Source organism: Dipodomys spectabilis, unplaced genomic scaffold (genome assembly GCF_019054845.1).
Source record: "Dipodomys spectabilis isolate Male_0828 unplaced genomic scaffold, ASM1905484v1 ptg000264l, whole genome shotgun sequence".
NCBI lineage: Eukaryota > Metazoa > Chordata > Mammalia > Rodentia > Heteromyidae > Dipodomys > Dipodomys spectabilis.
Window position 1 is genome coordinate 4,442,665 of NW_024870941.1, and position 20,333 is coordinate 4,462,997.

General features: G+C 49.5%; 1 protein-coding gene across 1 annotated transcript in view; it reads right to left on the minus strand.

Annotated features, from left to right (window-relative positions):
• Positions 1-20,333, minus strand: part of Zfat (zinc finger and AT-hook domain containing) — a 166,065-nt gene that overhangs the window by 99,139 nt on the left and 46,593 nt on the right. Inside the window, exons 3-5 of the mRNA XM_042700017.1 lie at positions 18,388-18,639; positions 2,303-2,491; positions 329-479 (exon numbers count right to left, since the gene is read on the minus strand). Of these exons, the coding sequence (XP_042555951.1) occupies positions 329-479; positions 2,303-2,491; positions 18,388-18,639 (592 nt within the window). The remainder of the gene's footprint in view (positions 1-328; positions 480-2,302; positions 2,492-18,387; positions 18,640-20,333) is intronic.

The window sequence follows — 20,333 nt, forward strand, 5'->3', positions numbered from 1 at the left end:
TTACTCAAATTAACTACCAAAAAGCCAGAAGTGGAGCTGTGATTCAAGTAGTGGAGCACTATAATCACAACAACCAAAAATAAAAAAGCAAAATGCTCTCCTTCATTAAGCCAAGCAATGCACACTTTCAAAAGTCCATCTGCCTCCCCAGTGCAGTGTTACCGACAGGCATATGGACCAGGTCGATTCTTCATTACATGGAGCTGGCACCTTTAAACAAACAAGCCCATGGCAGAGTCCACACAAACAAGCACGCGGGTCCTCCTTCTGCTCTATGGGTCATCCACCCTCAGCCCTGGCTGGAGCCTCGCACAGTAGGACAACTCACCTGCTCGACTTCATTGGTTGCTCGTACGGGGTCTGCTGAATGGCGTACTCCTGGTACCCTCTCCGTGGCACCAGATCAGCCGCGCTGGTCTCAGGATTTGCTGCCCCAGTCTCGGGAGGCCCAGCCTCCACTGGAATGATCTTGGTAGCACCTGAGATTGACATACAGTGTACTGCTTACCGAGAGGCCCTGGCCCCGGCCCCATCCCAACAGAGGTGGCGGTGCCTGTGGAGTGTTTTACCATATAATTCCTCTGTGGCACACCAGTGCTCCTTCAGCTCACACATTTAACACATGTGCGTGTGGACATGAATGCACGTGCCTGGGGCAAGCTTTGTAATAATCCATGTACATATTCCCTGGAGGTAAATTTGTGTGATGCATTTAGGAAACACACATTATTTGTAAGGCTTTACATGCAGCCACATGTATTAAACTTTAGGAAAATGTTCAGTTGTATCAAAGCAGCCTAGAGAGGAAGAACACACCACATAAAGAAAGACTTGTGAGTCACCTGGGTGCAGGCCCAAATGTGTCCTGGTGCTGACACCTCTGTGTCTCTATGTACACCCTAGTAAAACACCTCCAAAGTCAGCGTTATTTCTGTAGTTCTACGGTGTGACATGATCCACATTCTAAGGTGTGACATGATCCACAACCTTTAACAGCAGCGGGCATCCCCTGAGAGCGCGCACGCTCTCAGGGTGTGTGTGTGTGTGTGTGTGTGTGTGTGTGTGTGTGTGTGTGTGTGTGTGTGTGTGTGTGTGTGTGTGTGTGTGTGTGTGTGTGTGTGTGTGTGTGTGTGTGTGTGTGTGTGTTATAGTGGAGGGTGCAATCTACCCTTGTTTCTGGAAGAGCAAAGTAATTATACTTTCATTCACAGAGAAATCTCAAAATACCACTACTAATTTTTGAGAAAATTTGTGGATATTTCCTTTAGCAATCACTAAGAACAGGAAATTCTCTTTTGAGGATTTTTAATTTACAGAATACTACTTCTCTGAAGTAGATTGGAGCCAAAAAAAAGTGACTTTCCAGAAAGTTCTAGCTCCCTACTGATCACCCCACTCTATAGTGAAATGTAAAAGAGGAAATGTATCTGGGACTTCCACTTTAAATACTATTATCATCAAAAATAAATGCTTAAAAGTAGAATCTGTTTGTTTGAGTTTGTGTTATTTTGGCTGTACAGGAGCTTGAACTCAAGGCTTTGTGCTTGACCTTACTTGCTGACTTGACTGGCACTCCACCATGCCATGCCTTTACCCCAGACTTTTGCTGGTTATTCTGGATATAACTCTTAAGAAGTTTTCTGCCAAAGCTGATCTCAACCAATGATCCTTTAGATCTCAGCTCCTGAGTAGTGAGGATTACAGGTGTAAGTCTGAAGCATCCAGCTGATAGACTTGAAGTGTCCATTCTTACACCCTAAACTAGATCTTTTAATTATGACAAATATAATTCTAAATAGAAAAAAAATCAAACTTTGAAATCTACTCTCAACTGCTTTTTATCTAGGCTGTCCAAACCAGAGATTTTTTTTTTTTTAAGTATAATACATCTGCTGGTTGTCTGACAGAAAAGAGAGATTGAAATTTCTAGAATTATAAAATGTTCAGTGAACCCTATGGAAAGTGTAAAAGGAAGCCAGGCAGAGTCTTCATGGTCTGGAGTGGGCAGAGCTCCTGGAAGATGCCACCTCTGGGCCGTGGACATGCAGCAAAGGGCACAGAAAGGGCGGCTCAGGAGCAGCTCCTGAGCAACAATGTGGGCGGGGTCACTGCAGCCCTGCCTGCCTCCCCAGGCCCATAACCCACAGCAGCTCCTGAGGGTAAGGTTACTTATTACCCCAATGCATAGGTGACTGAGAGCCCCCAGTCCTCGGCTTTGAGGCAGAACTCTGACTCAGACTTCCCTGTGAGGCGCCCTGAACATGGCCACGCCAGAGGCCGTCACTCCCCCTGCAGCGGTCACCTGGAATGGCTTCGTGGGCAGTTAAAACCACGCTGATAATGGGTTTCTTTGCTCCCGAGAGCTGCGTGGCCTCCTTCCCCGAGGTGGTCTTCTGGATCTTCTCGGTTTTCTGGGCCCGAGGTCTTTTCGGAGCTTTCTCTCGATCATCTTCTTTACACTTCTTTTCTAGTTCAAGGTCTGACTCATTGCCTGGGGAAACATGTGAAGATGTGTAAACCACAGCGTACAGTGAGTGTGCCAACCCAAAAGGCAGTGCCACACAGGCCACCCATCAACCTCGCAGCACCGCTGGCTCTTTACTCTGTACACAGCATGTCCACTGCACCCTGTCCAGACACTACGGGGCACTGGGAACATGCTGCTGGGCAAATCAGACACAGTCCCTAGTCCTGTTGTCATGAGGCCTCGCAGACTAGACCATCATGGATAATGACACACCAGGGAAGATGCCAGGAGCCCAAGAGGGCATTCACTTACTCAACTCAGTCTTTGCGATGCATGGAGACCATAAACCGTGAAAAGGACAGAGCGAGCCCTCGTGGGCCCCACAGCCCAGCTGGAGACAAAAAGGCTGAGCAGCAGGTGCAATCAATCTGACTAAAGTAAAATGTGTGCATGTGCAAGACACCATGATGAAACGCCCAACAAGTCACATCCACGTTTAACAAGAAGAGCACCAGGAGGTCCATACGTGTGTGAAATAATACACACATCAAAATGAATTCCAAGATATGGAGTGCATTTTTTAGCTTTTCGTTTTTATTTTTTGATGCCTCTGTCCTCCTTATGTACAGTGTATTCAAGTTATATCTTCGGAAGAGTTGGGGGTAGGGTACAGAACTCGAGGGAAAAAGGGTAAGAAAGTGCAGCAGTGGAATTCACTGGACACTGATGAAAGTGAACTACACAACTCATGGGCAGAGACAGGAGTGAGGGACTGGGAGAGAAGGGACAAAGGACATTATATGAGAGGATATGTATCATTACCTGACTCGTGTAACCGTAACCCCCCTGGACATCACCTCAATAACAATAAAGTAAATCAATTTGAAGAAAAAAAGGTGCAGGAAGTTGAACCTGTTTTTTTGTACCAGTCTTGGAGCTTGTACTTGAGCCTGGGTGCTGTCCCTGAGCTTTTGTGCTCAAGGCTGTGATCTACCATTTTGAACCACAGCTCCATTTCAGGCTTTCTGTTGATTCATTGGAGATAAGAGTCGCATGGAATTTCCTACCCAAGATGGGTCTGAACCAAATCCTGAGGTCTCATCCTCTTGGATAGCTAGGATTACAGGTGTGCACACCAGCACCCAGCTAGGAAGATGAAGCATTTCTTATCTGGTTTGGGAGAAGGGATGAGTAGGAAGGAGTAGACAAACAGGAGCTGGGGAGGGAAGGCAAATACGGTCAAAATACGTTATATACATGTGTAAAAATGGAACAAGGAAACTTGATGAGAAGCCGGGGAAGCAGGAGGGAGAAAGGGGGAGGAATCCTATTGTGCACACCTGATCTAAAACAGTAGGGAAACTAAGTGAAAGACAAACAGGGCACCACGAAACCTGCAGGCTCCCATGTGTACCTCTGTGAGGCGCAGAGAGCCACAGAGGACCTTAGACTGACTTAATGCCTTCCACGTGTGTTGCTGCCCTGCTAGGGGAGAGGAACAGAATGGGCTCAAAAAACACTCAAACATACTTCTGTCCACCTCAGCACAGACCCTCTCCCACAGGTATGAGCCAGAGCTGAACTTGCCTTGACATCCACCTCCGGGGTAAAGAAGAGCACAGAATAAATGCTATGAAATTTCCTGAGAGAAGTAAACCAGATGGAAGAAAGGGAAGGGGGTTTTTTCTTTCTTAGGATCATAGTCACAAAGTCTGCAATAACCCTGATAAGAATCACTTCTTCCCAGCCCAGGACAGGACCGCAAAGAGCAATCCCCCATAACCTTTTATCAGACATAGCTGGGCAGGGAGCGAGGAACAGAGGGATGCAGAACAGGAGGGCAGGAAGAAGGGGGATGGGAAAGCCTGGAATGTGGGGTTATCAGGGAAGTTAGGCAGAAACCAGAAGAATGCAAGACATCGGAGATAAACAAGCTAAGACTGGAGCCAGCCTCCAGCCAGCCAAACACGTGAACACATCAATCAATGTATAAAAGGCAACCCAGAGAAGGGTGAGTCCTTAAGAAGGCATGCTGGCTGAAGGAAAGCTCCCTCCAGACGGGACAGGGAGAACACGTGGCAAACGAGGCAGAGTTAAGAAGACAAACGTTCTCATTTCTTATGTCTTACAAATGAATGTGGCTCATATCATCCTCTAATCCAGGTGCCTGGATATACTTGCTAGGCAAGAGCTCTACCTCCTGAGCTAGGCTCAGCTAGAAGTTCTTAACTGACTGGAAAAGCTCTTTAGTCACATAATCAGTACCAACACTACGTATGTCAAGATGCAAATAAAAGAAAAATGAATGAGACTGCGACTGCTCTCCAAGGCCTCAAGTTGGGGACAGATATTTCCTTGTAGCATGTGACCCCCTGGAAAGCCACAGAATGGAGCACACAGAGTGGTCTCCAAGGTTGCTAGCAGAGCCTACATTTTAGGAGCTTGATATGCATTCTGCCTCACAGCAGTTTTTGCTTTATTTTATTTTTTAGTGGCTACAACAAAAAAACATTTCCAAACGTCTACAAATTGCCTGAGTTGTAGAAATCTTTTTGTAGCCTAGATATTGGGTGATACACACATAAATAACTATAGCAGGATATAGTGGATACTATAAAAAGGTAGAACACCATCTCGCAAAATTTTTTGCTTTGAAAATGATGCCTCACCGTGGGATGCAATTCAAATGAATTCAGCATGGGATGCAATTCAATATGTGGGGGATGTGCCAGGAATAGATATGCTCACATTAAAAAGGACCTGAGAATTCGAGTTTACCATAAGCTTAACCCGGTTAACAACGTGAGTCAACAGAGGACAAGCTCACCCCCAGCACTGGACGGGGTTAATGAGAAGTGTCCAGAGAGGTCCTATACACTGCACAACAGGACTGCCATCCGGCTTCTGCTTCAAGCATCAGGTGTTAGCCAACACTGCAGAACTGGGTTTGGTATACGAGAGTAGTGGATAGGAGCAGGTGAAGGTCTGGAAGCAATGTTAGATCACAAAGCAATAAAGAGATCTGACCTGGCCGAGGTGGAGAAGACTGGCATCATCTCTCACTCTATTACAGCAGCTCCTACCTGCGCCTCCTTCCTGGCTGCTCTGGGGTACACGCTGCTGGGATTCCAATTCCTGCCCCTGATCCAAGGCAAGTCCACCTCCTCTGCAGGAACTGCGAAGCTGCTGCAACCATCCTTAGCAGTGACAGGACCTGGGCCTGGCCAGTGGGGATGAGAAATGGGGCCTAGGGATTCCAAGAGCATCTGTCTTCCCTAATAAACAATGGATAGCCCGTGGACATTGCTGGGCCATTGTCTGGAACAGAAGTAAGTGCCAGCCACAGTAAGAGGCTAAGTGAAAGCCCAGGCTGATGCCTGGAGGGCCACTGGGGGAAGATGGATCCCGGCATTTCAATGTCACAGCTCTGCACTCTGCCAGCCTGGGCCACTGACACCAGACATGCTTGTTCTCTCAGGCGGAGGCTGCTCTCACGTTTAAACTCACTTTTAACTTTTACTACTAGGATCGCCACTAACACAGCCTCCAACTTGACTCCAGAGTGAACTATTTTAAAAATCCAAATCTAACCCCATCCCTCCTGTTGAAAATCTTGCAGTGGCTGTCCCCCTGTCCCACCGGGAAAAACCAGGTTTTGTCATAAACTACTGCCCCCTCCACTTCTGCATGACGAAGGCTGTGACCGCCAAACACAGGGCCTCATGTGCGCCTCTCTGTGCTCCACTACAGATTACCTCGCTGTGTTCAAGCCCTGAACCTGTGTGCCTGCCTGATCCACCCCGACAGGCTCTCTGATGTAACACTGTTGAGAAGTGGCAGAGAGGAAAGAAGTAACTGAGACCTACGAGAGACTGGCAGAGCGGAAGGTGGGCAGGAGAACCACACATACTGCCAGGCCCCATGATGCCACTAGTCTTGGGCCATGCTTTGTGCAGGTCCCGACCATCTGTAGCAGACACCAGCAGGATCTCCCTGCAGCCCTGAGGCCCAGGCCCACATGAGCAGTTGTTACAGGAGAGCAGCACAAAGCCCTTGGGACCACTGCCAAGGAGTTAATGGCAGGAGTTGCCGTGGCAGCATGTTGGGGGTCCAACTCCGCAGCTAATACAGCACATATGGCTTCTTGGGATCACACTGAAACCAAACACCACAGCCATGGCTGATTCCAGGACAACACAAACTAAGGCACCCCCAGGACTGCACCCATGTAACCCCCAAACCCCCACAGCCTTTAGTTCTCTGAGGTCGCAAGAAACAAGGATCCACAGCCAGGATAGTAACGTTCTTTTCCGAGTTTCAGAAGCCTCCACGCTAGGTTTTCCCACAAACTCGAGCACCATGGGCCAGGACTATGCTAAGCTGCCTTGGAACTGGTACTTGGAGATGATCTCCATGGATCCATTGAGAACCAGAATGGTATGGAAGAACAGGACCCTGCAGAAAAGAGAAAGCATACTCTCCAAGGGAAGCACCTGGTACATTTAGAGAGCACTGAATAATCCAGAATCAGACACACAATATGTGAAGTCCTGGATGTCACCCAGAGCCAGCTCCCAAGTGCAAGTGCTTTACGTAGACACACCAGCCTGCACCCGGCTCCATCTTAGCCACGTGGACACCTGTCTTTACCCTCACCACGTGGTCAGCCCACAGGGTGCTCAGTGCGTCTTTGAGAAAGCAGGAGGGGGAAGGGAAGATAGAGGGTTTTAATAACAGTCTTACTGGCAGTTCTGAATGCTGAAGTCCCCGCTTCCCCGTGACCTTGCTGTGTGTCAACTCCCCAGCATCCTCAGCTGACCTTTGTACTTTTCAGAGTTGACTTTCCCCCTGTGAAACGCATCCTGGACTCAGGCTGGAATCAAACTGGCAGGTGCTTTTGTGAACGTGGGGTGCTTTTCCAGCTCACGTGTATCAAGGCCATGGGATGTTTTTGTAAGAGTCTCCTGTTTTCTTTGAGTTACTGGCTTTTTAACTTCTCCCCCTAACTGCCCCCAGCTGCCTTTTCTTTTGAAAATCCAACGGCTCTGTGACGGGTTTTCTTCTCCCTCTTGAGCAGCACATGGTTGCTGGATTTAGCCCTGCTGTGAGCACACTGCAAATGGACTAGGCCCAGCACCAGGCCTGCTAATGGAGGAGAAGAAAGGGGCCATGGGCACACACCACACTGCTGTCAGGCAGAGAGGCTAGGGGGTGATTCCACTTGACCCCAGATAATGGGACTCTAGGCAACTGATTAATCCCCATAAAACACAAATAATGAAATGGACATCAAAGGTTTGCTGTAAGAAGAGCAGGACTTCTCTGAAAGCCTTTGGCATACATCAGTGCTATCTTCTCTATCTTCTGGAAACTCCAAGGACTACATCCCTGAAGGCTCTTCAAGCCACACTACACCTCCACAGCCATTGCTACTCTCTGCTGTGACAGGAGGCCCTAATGGGTCCTCACTGTGAAAATCCTAAGGCCAGCCGGGCGCCAGTGGCTCACACCTGTAATCCTATCTACTCAGGAGGCTGAGAGCTGAGGGTCATGGTTCAAAGCCAGCCTGGGAAAGAAAGTCCATGAGACTCTTTTTTTTTTTTTTTTTTCTGTAAGACTCTGTCAATAAGCCACCAGAAAACCAGAAGTGGCACTGTGGCTCAAGTGGTAGAGTGCTCACCTTGAGCTGAAGAGCTCAGGGACAGCGAATGCCCAGGCTGAGTTCAAGCCCCACGACCAAGTATGAGAGAGACAGAGACAGAGACAGAGGGAGAGGGAGAGGGAGGGGAAGGGGGATTGGGGGGGGAGGGGAAGGGGGATTGGGGGAGGAAGGAGAAGGAGAGGGAAAGGAAGAGGGCAGGGGAGAGGGAGAGGGAAAGGGAGAGGGAGAGGGAGAGGGAGAAGAAGGAAAGAAGGAAGGAAGGAAGGAAGGAAGGAAGGAAGGAAGGAAGGAAGGAAGGAAGGAAGGAAGGAAGGAAGGAAGGAAGGAAGGACGGACGACGAGCCTCACAGAGTGGAAAGTACTTCATGAACTCAACAATTAGCAAGGCCTCAAGTCTGGCCCTCTGCTGGACCTTAGGGATGCAGAGGCGGACAGGACTGTCATCTGCCCTCAGGGAGCTGAGTAGCTCCTCTAGGTGATAGAGGAGCATACAATGATCATGCCCCGCCACACAGCATGCGGCACCTGCCATCCTCTCCTCCATCCTCACTGCTCTTGTAAGAGGGTTGATCCCTGCAGAGAGGCAAGAGAACCAACACACAGAGAGGAGAGGAGGGAGCATGGCCTGATACTCTCCCATCACTGGCAGATCCAGCCTGACATGTAAAGCAACCGCCTGCCACTGTCCTCTCTGTACAGAGCAGACATTCAGATGAAGTGCCTGGAGAAGAGGAACCAACCACACAGGGGCCCAGGGTGGGACAAGCTGGTAGTCATGTGGTGAGGGTATCACTCTCTGAAGGCAGTAGAGAGACCAGGTCACTGGCTGGTAGACTGAAAGCAATGACTGCATGACCATCATTGCTTTCTCTATGAGGAAACTGCTCGGTTACAGACAGTCTGTGCTCTGCAGCCCTGAACACAACCAGGAAGCAGCGCCTACCTCACAGCCTACTTCACTCTGACGGGACCAAGGGCATCTGTGCTAATGGCTGGGGTGGGCAGGTAACGGCTATTTGCTCTCTGTGCCCTCAGCAGAGTCCCCACAAACAGCAAGAGGCCATTTGCTCCTAATCACTTTATGCAGATGAACGGCCCCACTCGCGCCTCTGGAGACCTGCTCTGCACGCCACTGCACAGCTGGCGCCTGGTGCAGCAGAATGCCACTCCAGCCCAGCCACCAGCACCAGGCATTTACAATCCCGTGACTGCTCCCCAGGGTACCTCAGGCCTTTCAGCACTGCAAAGATGCTCCTTACTATGAAGAGACCCTTCTTGGGAGGCAAAGAAACTAGCGGTCTGTTCAGCAGACAAAGGCCTATCTTCCTAAGGACAAAAAGACTCAATGTCTAGCAACACACGTGAAGCTAAAGGGTACCCTCCCCAGTTGGGGGACACAGCACACACAGAGAAGATACCTGCACAGCTAAAATCCAGGCTCCCCAGCTACTGCCAACAGGGAGAACTCTGGATGATGTGTTTACACAGATACATAGAATACCTGGTTATTCCTCAGGCATAGAGTGCCCAATAAATAACTGGTAAGATAGTGTCCTTTTCCCATTGGAACAATGAAACATACAAGACACTATGTTGAAAACGAACTTTACAAACAATGAAACGTACAAGACACTATGTTGAAAACGAACTTTACAACTGGGACTCAGGGGTGGGGGGGGGATGGAGAGGGGGAGAAGGAAGGGAAAGTAGGGGAAATACAAAGGAGGGGATAACAATGCTCAATAGGAAATGTACTCATTACCTTACTCATGTAACTGTAACCCCTCTGTACAGTATCTTTACAATAAAAAAAAGTTTTAAAAAAAGATAGTGTCTTTTTAAGAAACACATCTGGGTGCCTGTGTCTCAGGCCTATAATGGTAGGTACTAGAAAGGCTGAGATCTGAGGATTCCAGTTCAAAGTTAGACCAGGCATGACACTTATTTCCAGTTAGCCAGTAAAAAACCAAGAAGCAGAGCTCTGGGTCAAAAAAGCTAAGGGACAGCTACTAACATACAGACACACAGACACAGACACAGACATACACACACACACACAAAGGCACCCATGTTTAGAAATAAAGGTATTACAGTAGAAGGTGAGGGAGACCCAAGTCAAACTCTTAAGTCTTCCTGATGCTGCTTTTTTGAGATGGATCATCTTCCAAACGTCCTGCTGCAGGTACATGCTTAGTTACTAGTGTTACTGTTTAGATCTGTTATGTTCCCCAAAGCCCTATATACTCAGGCTTGGTCTCTAACCCATAGTTGGAGGTTGTGGGGTTTAGGAGGTGGTCTTGGTAGAGGAAGTTAGATCACTGAGGGCATGCGTTTAAAGCGGGTATCTGATTCACATCGCTTCCTGTTTCTTTGCTTCCTGTCTACCACAGGGTGAGCAGTTTTGTTCCATCACACATTCCCCAGCAGTGTGCTGCCCTGCCACAGGCCCAAACCATGCAGCCTACAGACCAAAGACTGAAACCAAAATAAACCTTTCCTCCTTTCAAGTTGATTACCTCAGCTATTATGACATGGTGGTGGTAAGATGATGAACATACACATTAAATCCAAGGTACTATTTTGTCTTCAAACAATTAAATGTTCAAAAATACCTTCACTGAACTCTAAAAAGAAAACCAGAGGTAACTTTAGTGAGATCAATAGCTGAAATCACTCCATGATGCTTAAAAGCAGAAAGAACAGATTAGGTGATGTCATACCCCTATGAACTCTTTCTAGCTGATGAGCCTCCTGATGGAAAAGGAGGCCGTACCAACCTCATCCACGTGGGAGAGGCTCACAGGGACTTATGTGGTCTCTGCTGTCTAGTGGTCTTCCTCTGGGGAGTACCACAGAAGGGAGATAAAACTACAGTACTATAATCATGCCTGATATAATGATCCTTATTCCCTAACCAGTATGTGATGCTTTGCAAGCAATTTCCCCAGCATCAACTACCACCTGTATCCAGTTCTATTCACACACCTGTCTTTTTAGCCGATCCTTTGATGTTTTACTCTTTGCCCCCAAGGCTTTTAGCAATGTGCTCTTTCAGAAAACAAGGCCTTCGGCTAAAGCCCTTGGTCCTTCAAAGCTCACATCATGCTTCATCATAGTCTGCCTCCAGCTGTGACTGTCAGGGCATTGGAAGGTGGCTTCAACTCTTGTCACAGCAGGACCTTGGCCAAGTGACCTCTCGGGGAATTTTGGTATAATCAATGGGTAGGGCATGACTTCTCCAATCACAGAGGGTGAGCCCTCACAGTCTCACATTCCTCCCAGGCATACCTGCAGCCCATCCAATGAGCGAGCACCTTGGCAGAACCCTGGCCAAGGAATTAAAGCCACTAGATGAAGATGTATGAGCTGCTTTGCCAGACACCACTTTAAGTCAGTCACGGTTCTGAGAAGGCATGATGGAGAACACCAGATTTGGAGTCAAGGGCATCTGAGCTGAGACCCAGGTCTGTCTTTCCGTTGGGTGAATTTAGAACTGTCTGCACTTATGACTATATCTGCAGAATGAGTCACTGTCAAGTTCACATGAGTGAGCAGATGCCAAGCCCTCTCACAGGCTCAAGCCCAGCTCAGGCCTGAGTTTGCAAATGCAGCCACCCCCACCATCCAGGATTCTGGTTGGGCTCAAGTCCCAACTTCCAGAAATAGGCAATACATAGCATTCAATAACTACTATTCTGGTGTGTGTTCTAATTATTCTATTTCATTAGTAGTGATTGCTAATCTTTTATTGGGTCTGATTTATAAATTTTAAGGGCCATACATCCCTACATTTAGGGAGAATATACATGCTATAGGAATAAACATAGTATACACGGGTTTGGTGCCATCTACTGTTTCAGGAATCTGCTAGGTCTCAGAAAGTACCGCTGGGATAAGGAGAGATCAGAGTTACTTCTTTATGGTCTCCTCTGGTTTATAGCAATAAAGGAGAGTGGAGACAGACCACCTGCTCCACCTTGCACCTAGCCTGTGTCTTCCCAAGTGACTGGCACAGTATCTTTTGATTTCTTGACATCTGTGCAATATTGCACATTAACATAATTCTTTGTATTTCATTTCCTTTGGAAATGAGGGCATTTAGAGAAATGATAACACTGCACAGGGAATACAAACCTCAGAGGGAGCAGATGCTTACAAATGGGTGTGCACATTTCTGCAGAAGCCCTGCCGCCACCCGGGGCAGGGCACTCTGCACAGGGAGGGCGTCGGGCTGACCTTCTTGACAGTAAATAATGAGCAAAAGACTGTGTCCCTGGACTTACAGAGCAGTACTGCTGGCCACTTCTAGTCACACTCCACCAGCTCTAAGAGGGGTCCCATAATCAGGATCAGAGGCATCTGACTTCCACTTGGGTCTAGCCTTTAAAGGCACCAGCAGAAGATGAAAGGGAAGGGGGAGATGAAAGGAAGAGGGAAGGAAAGAACAGGAGGGGGGCTCTCTCCCTCACTGCCAGGTCACCCTTGGGACTGACCCTTCATTCCCTAAACCCAACTTCGCTCCAGCACCCTCTCCAGCTCCACCCTGCTCCGGCTCCCCCTGTGCTCCAGCTCCCCACCCCCACCCCCCCGCCCTCCTGCTCCAGCTTCCCCCTGCTCCAGCTCCCCCCCCCCCCGCCCTCCTGCTCCAGCTTCCCCCTGCTCCAGCTCCCCCCCCCCCCGCCCTCCTGCTCCAGCTTCCCCCTGCTCCAGCTCCCCCCCCCCCGCCCTCCTGCTCCAGCTCCTCCCTGCTCTGGCTCCCCCTGTGCTCCAGCTCCCCCCCCCCCCCCGCCCTCCTGCTCCAGCTTCCCCCTGCTCCAGCTCCCCCTGTGCTCCAGCTCCTCCCCCCCCCCCCGCCCTCCTGCTCCAGCTTCCCCCTGCTCCAGCTCCCCCTGTGCTCCAGCTCCCCCCCCCCCCCACCCTCCTGCTCCAGCTTCCCCCTGCTCTGGCTCCCCCTGTGCTCCAGCTCCTCCCTGCTCCGGCTCCTCACTGCCCCAGCTACCCCGTGCTCCAGCTCCAGCTAGCTGATGCTATACCTGAGCCTGCTCACACTTTCACCAACAGTATCCACAGTGAACTCTCAGGACACCAATCTGACTACACCATCTTCTCCTCTGGGGACTTCTTGCTTCTCTCCATCTCTAGTCCCGGCTCTTCCACTAGAGCACCTCCCACTCACCTCTTCTACCATATGTTCCTGCTCAGGCCAGCAACCAGGCACAGCTGAAGCTGACAGACCCTCTAGCCCAGGCTCAGCTCCCGGAGCCTCCTGGCATCATTTTCCCGTTCACCCATTCCTCCTCCCTTAAAGGAGAGCTTGCTGCTGCCTGCCCAGGACCTCCCCACACATCCTGGGAAAGCCAACCTTGGTAGCGGGCATCTGAAGTTCTCACCTCTGAATTCTTCATAGTAACATGTGAAGAATAACATGTCCTTCACATGAGGCAGGTTGAGCTCGTAACAAGCAGGTAAAGAGTTAAATGTAAATGCAATCAGTTTGTAGAAATTAGGTCATATGCATTCATATATAATTAACATTGCACTAATATCCAAAAGTACCTATTCTAAATTGCCCCTGAACTAATTAAATCTCAGAAAGCCCCGGAGAGTAAAGTGTTATCAGCCATATGAACAAAAGGCCCAGAAGAGCTTTCAGAACAGCAGACTGATAAGGGATTATATTCTGGGACTCTGCCACCAATGCACTCCCCACTGCTAATACAGCAGTTTAGAAAACTTCCCAGACCCAGAGTAATTCTGCTAATGCTGAAAAGGCACCGCTCTGCTGTTCCCGCCCCAGGCTTTCTCAGTTCTCCCCTGCCACCAGCACAGCGCCCACAGGGACCAATGTGGAAGGAGCCTGAGAAGGACAGGAGGCCCTGGCTTCACACGTCACCCTACCACCCACATGCTCTTCCAGCGCCCCTCCCAGACCTGCGCACCTTAGGCTTTGCAAGAGCCTACAGTAACTCCACGACATCCCTGCCGCTCTGCCAACTCATCTCAGAGCTGCAGCTCAAGTCTGCCAGAGGGCTAGGGACAGGGACACTGAGCTTTGGGAATGCGCATGAGATGGCAGGCAAGGGAAAGGCGCTAGTCTTCCAAAGAGCAGGTGAGATGGTGTGATGGAGGGTCTAGCTGGTGCAGGGCCTGCCAGAAGCAATGAAGGACAGTGGGAGATATTCCCTGGGGAAAGGGCGAGGGGCTTTCTGCGCACAGAGGACAATGTGCACAGAGCAGGGGACACCAGGCCCTTCAGAAAACACTGCAGAGATCTGAAGGCAAGGTGGAAGTCAAGGGGCAGAGCACAGCCGCAGCCAGGTCTTAAATGCCCTGGACAGTTCTGAAGGGAGCAGCCTCTAAATTGTGGTAGGTGCCACGGAAGGCCATCTTTACAGCAGGGCAAGGTCTGGGTGCCCTTAGGTGTCAACCTGCACAACACCACACTGACACGGGCACGCAGGATGCCAGCACACAGCTGGCACTGGAACCACGAAGATGGACAGAAAACGTGTGGCAGTCACTAGTGATACCCACCAAGCATTTCCAGTTCTCCCTCACCTTGGGAATGTCACAGAATTGCACCCCCGGGTCCCCTGAGGTCAGATGAGGCCATGTGATTCCTCCTGGCCAATAAACTGTGAGGGCAGAAGTGCAGGTGTCAGGGAGTCTCTCTCTGGGAGAGTCTCTTCCTCTCTGGCACCACAACAAAGGTCAACTTAGACACGACTCAGTTAGGGTGGGTCCTGAGCAAGCCAAGCTGTGTGAGGACCCGTAGCAGACATGCAACCCCAGAAGAAAGCGAATGTGGTGAGGGGTGGGGGGTATGAGGTCCCTGCAATCCAGGGATTTACGGGCATGGCCCATATCACCCTGCCTGGCTGAACCAACAGACCCGTGATGGGCAGAAGAGGAATAGGACAGAGCAGCTGGGCTGGAGTAGTATACAGGCAGGTAGAGCTGGGGAGAACAGGTCACAAAGGACTGTGCACTAGGCCACATGCCCACACTACAAGTGTGTCCAACACTGAGTGCCCTGGATACGCCTGCTTTCCACTCTCCTGAGTAGTACAGAGAAGAAAATGCACACCTACAGGCAACAAAAACAAACCTCTAGTACCATTCCCTACCTTTCCAAGGAGTGAACCTTGGAGTGAACCAAGGTGAACCAGGAGCATTCAGAGCATGACACTGAGCCCGCCACCTTGTCCTCTGCAAGTGCCCAAGCACAGCTCAAAGCACTGTCGTGTACACAGGGCGGCTATGTAACCAGCCCAACTTCAGCAGGAAGCAGCTGGAAAAGGACTGGAGACAAGGTGTCCTGAAGAATGCATCTTAGAGTACCTCTTAGATGCCACCACGAAGCCAACGCCCGGCCTGCTGGAGAAAGGACTTTGCAGTAGTAGGCGGACATTTTACAATGCTCCTTGCATAAAACAACCCGAAATAACAAGCTTAGGAGGTCGAGAAGCCACTTTTACAAACTTGACATATTGCTTTCTGTAGGCTGCAAATGTTTTTCAAAAACACCAGCTGTTCCACAGAAGGACAGGGAGGGAAAAAAATCTCTTCTCCAAGTTTCTCTTACTATTTAAATGCAGCATAAAATAAATACATGTCGAATGCCTATCAAAAGTGTTATTTTAACTTGCCAGGGTTCAGAGAAGAGGGGGAAAAAAACACTTATTTTGTTTCCTTCTAATCGGTTTTAACAAGCTAGAGTAGAGGTCAGTTGTTGGAAATGTCACTAAACTGCTCTTTACTGAGCATGTGCTAAAAGGACGTGTGAATCTGTGCTTGGTGAAGAGGGAATGGAACATGGGCCTCAGCCACCAGCAATGGGTTATAAGGTCATTCTGCACACCTATCTGAGACGTTTCCATTGGGAAGGGCAGAGTACCCCAAAACTCCCACCTTCCCATCAGGTACTGGAGAAATTAAAGTCCGTTTAGGTCACTCAAATCCGTAGTCATTTTCTACAGGGCTTTCTACTCAAAGAAGCTCATGATCACATAGGGAAACTGTGCCTGTCCACCGCCGCCGCCGCCGGTGCCTAATTACTCCAGACTAGACAACCAATCGCTCAAAACACTCAAGGGAGCGTTCCTTTCTTACCAGGATAGAGAAAATCCTGACAGCAGCCCGAGTGAGACCGCAATGTGAGACCACCGCAATGGGGGGCTATGGGACCCGGCCCCGCCCCAACGCAAGTGAGTGGAGGACGGGATAATCATCATTTCTAGACTTCAGATTCCTCAATTATCAAATTAGAAAAGAGTCTCAACACAAGGGGCTTTAAGTGACTCTCAAATAATCACAGACTGTGTGATTCATTTACATGGCATTTTCAAAATGACAAACTCATGGACTTGGAGACCAGATCTCCAGGCAGGAGTCGGGGGAGGTGAGAGGGACATCAGTAGGTGACCTTGGTCCTGTCTTCCACCAGCGGAGGGGCTGACAGGATCTACAGGAGCACAGGTGACAGGGACCACACCTGTACTCTTGCAATTTCAATCATGGGCTGCTATAGTATATAAGATGAGGAGGGAAGAGGGGGGGAGTAACTGTTCTGTGCTATCTCTGCAATGTCCTATAATCTACAGTAACTCCAAAATACAAAGGTATTTTTTTTTTTCTGAAGGATTAAGACTTTTAACTGCTACACGCTTATTTTTACTGAGTGCCCTGATTTACGCTATTTCACCTAAATTACATTTAACATAATTCCTTTGGCTATATTTATATTTATTGATATAAATATCTTATTTCCCAACTCATACAAATATAATTTGCATATGGATCAATGATGTAAGTATAGTGGAAGCATGCAAGTAATAGAGAAATAACTGAATTAGTTTTCAATTATTTATGGAGATAGAAACCGATTTATAAGCTATGATCGAAGGAGCAAGAAATTACGACAGTAAAAGGTGAAAGAAAAAAATGTCACAAATGAAACTAAAGGGTAAATGGCAGTTACTTGGGAGGCAGAGATAGGCAGGATCATGTTTCAAGGCCAGCCAAAGCAAAACATTTGAGAGACTCTCTCAAGCATCAGAACGCTTGCCCTGATGGCACATGCCTGTCATCCCAGCTACAAAAACAGCAAAAGAGGAAGACAAAGAGCAGATGAGCACAGGCATAAGTGCAGGACCCTGTTAGAAAAACAAGAAAAGCAAAAGGGCCGGGGACATGTCTCAAGTGGAACAGCATCTGTCTGGCAACAGGCCTTGGCCTCCAACCTCAATATTTTCTAAGTATCGGTTGATGAACTGTTCAATAATTCATCCCTTCTGCTGGACTCGGCACGCCCCGGGTCTGGCTTGCCCATAAGGAGACATTTAGAGTAAGGAGTTTACAAACAGAAGTTCAGAGAAGGATGGTGTGCGACCAAAGGCCAGGTTCCCTTTCTAGCTAATGGCTCCAAGACAAATTATTTCTCTCAGGGGCTGAGTGCTCTTGTCTGGAGTACAGGGAGAGTGACACAAACGGGGCATCCACCAGGACAACGAGCTGCTTCTGATATGGTAGGGACTACCCTAAGCCTGCACAGGCCCAGCAGCTCTCAAAGCTACCGCCAGACAGCACTGCCATCATCCCCACGGTACAGATGAGAAAACTGAAATGAGAGGGAGTTAGCAAGGGCTGGAGTGGAGTCACACCCTGACAATGGCACTGTACAACCTGTGCTCAGAAGTGGCGCTGTGGCTCAAATGGTAGAGCGCTAGCCTTGAGCTGAAGAGCTGAGGGACAGCGCCCAGGCCCAGAGTTCAGGCCCCACGACTGACAACAACAACAATAACAAAAATTGTCTTACAACCTGTGCTCCCACACAGCATACCTAGCACGGGACAGAGTGCTTCCTGAACACAGGGTACAGATTGAAGAAGATGTGGATGATGATCCAAGTCCCCCTTATCAACCACAGGACCCAGCGGAGGTGCCCACGCCCCAAGTGCAGCCCGCTGTCCCGCTCCTCCTCCCAAGAAGCTCATCTTCAGATGTGCTCCACAGCTCCACGGAAGCACCTTCACTCCCTACCCAGGGCCACCCCCCTCAAACCCTTGTGGCAGATGCTCTATTGCGTAAGGCTGGCCAGGAACTTATCCAGAAAATGTATGTGATAGTCTTCATTTTCTGCAAGAGCACCTGCTACCGTCCAGTCGTCGGCCTCTACTGGCCAGTCGGACCTCCCTGGCGGCCGTGGGTATCGTAAGCACAGCGCTCGGCTCGCACGGGCAGCCCTGGCAGCTCTCACCTGCATCTCCTTCCTCCTCCCCCAAGTTCAGCACGATGATGCAGATGTGCTTGCGCAGCTGGCGCGTGTTGGAGAACCTGCGGCTGCACTTGCTGCACTCCAGGCTGCGGGGGCTGAGGCCGCTCGCCTCCGCCGCAACCAGGGGCCCATCCTCACTTGGGCTGGCGACCGTTTCTGCCTGCTCCTCCTCAGCACTGTGCTTCTTTGTGGACCCCTTCGGCCGGCCTCTCTTCCTCTTCATCACCAACAATTCTGTAAAGGAAGCAAGACAGCACAATGGAGTCACAGGAGGGCCGAGACATGCACTTGAACCTGTTCTATGGCCCCCAGACAAATTATTCCTCTCAGGGGCTGAGTGCTCTTGTCTGGAAAACAGGGAGAGTATAAGAACAGGTTCAGCCTGGCACCCGTGGCTCACACCTGTCATCCTAACTACTCAGGAGGCTGAGAGATGAGCATCGTGGTTCAAAGCCAGCCCGGAAAGTCCATGAGACTCTTAACTCCAATAAACCACCAGAAAACCACAAGTGGTGCTGTGGCTCAATTGGTAGAGCGCTAGCCTTGAGCTGAAGAGCACAGGGACAGCACTCAGGCCCAGAGTTCAAGCCTCATGACCGACCAAAAAAAAACAAAAAAAAAGAGGTTCGGGCTTCACATTGTACTAAAAATGAAGAGATGGGAACAGTTTCAAACATGACTCACTGCAAACATTTTTAGCGCTAATACCACTATATCTGTATTCTAATGGGTAACTGATTCTACACTACTGATTCTGCTTCAAGACTGTGAGCTGATCAGGACCTCTGCACACACTCTTACTGTAAAGCTAGAAGGTATGAGCTGGCGTACTGTCCTCCAGTCCACAAACCCTGCCCTTCATTAACCATCATCTCCATTTACCTAGTCCTCAAAAACTGCTGCAGTACTCTGCAAAACGACTCACAGCTGCTTAGCTTGTCATGTCCCTAATGAGTTACACAATTATTCAGATTATTTCAAGGAGTCAAGCTGTCACAACAACAACAACAAAAAAAAAGTAATTACAACCTAAAGCCACAAATGATAGGGCAAAAGACAGTAAGGATACTTTGCAAGTTTCCTGGAGACCTACTGATTTGAAACAGCCCAATCAGAGCTTCAAGAGAACCAGTTTCAAACCACCTGCCGAGGCATTTCTCTTCCTTAGCAGCTCCAGAATGAAGAGGGGAACGGAGGAGGGGAGAGGGTCTGGGAGCACAGCCTCATGTGCAGCTGCACGAAGACCAAGTGGGGTGGTTTAGGGGACACAACTTCCCTAAGAGGGCTGTCCTGGCAAAGCATCCGGGTAGAGGCAGGAGGCCTGGGACAGGCACCATCCCCGGAGCACATTCAGCCTGGGGCCCTTCCTGCTCTCTCTAAAGCTGTGACTACACCGCAAAGCACCAGTGACCATCCACTGCATCACCAAGTAGGTCCTTTAATTCAGAGGGTCACGGGCATATCCAAGTCTCTGCGGAAAGCCACAGAGGCAGAGAAGAGACAGGTGACCCTAAACACTTCGGACAAGAAATCTACTTGGCACAGGGTCCCCAGCCACCAGAACGTGGCAGAAACAGGGACCTCTCTGGAGCAGGGCCTCCATGCAGCCGTGATACCAAGGACGTGGGTCCTAGTGGAGAATCCAAGCCAGAACCTTCTCTGGCCGTGGCAGCAGCACAAGCTCGGCCATCTCTCCACCTCACCAGACGTGTTGGGGAGGCAAGGTGAAGGCCCAGAAGAGATACCGTAGGCCCTTGGATCCCCTGCCAGCACTGAGCTCTGCCAAGGACAGATGCTGCATTTCTCAGAGAACCAGCCCTGTGCATGGGAGCACACAAGAGGAAGGAATAAAATCACAGAGTGAGGCCAAGGCCTGTACCTCAAAGTCATGAAAGCTCCTATTATTATTCTTCACAACAACACATCCA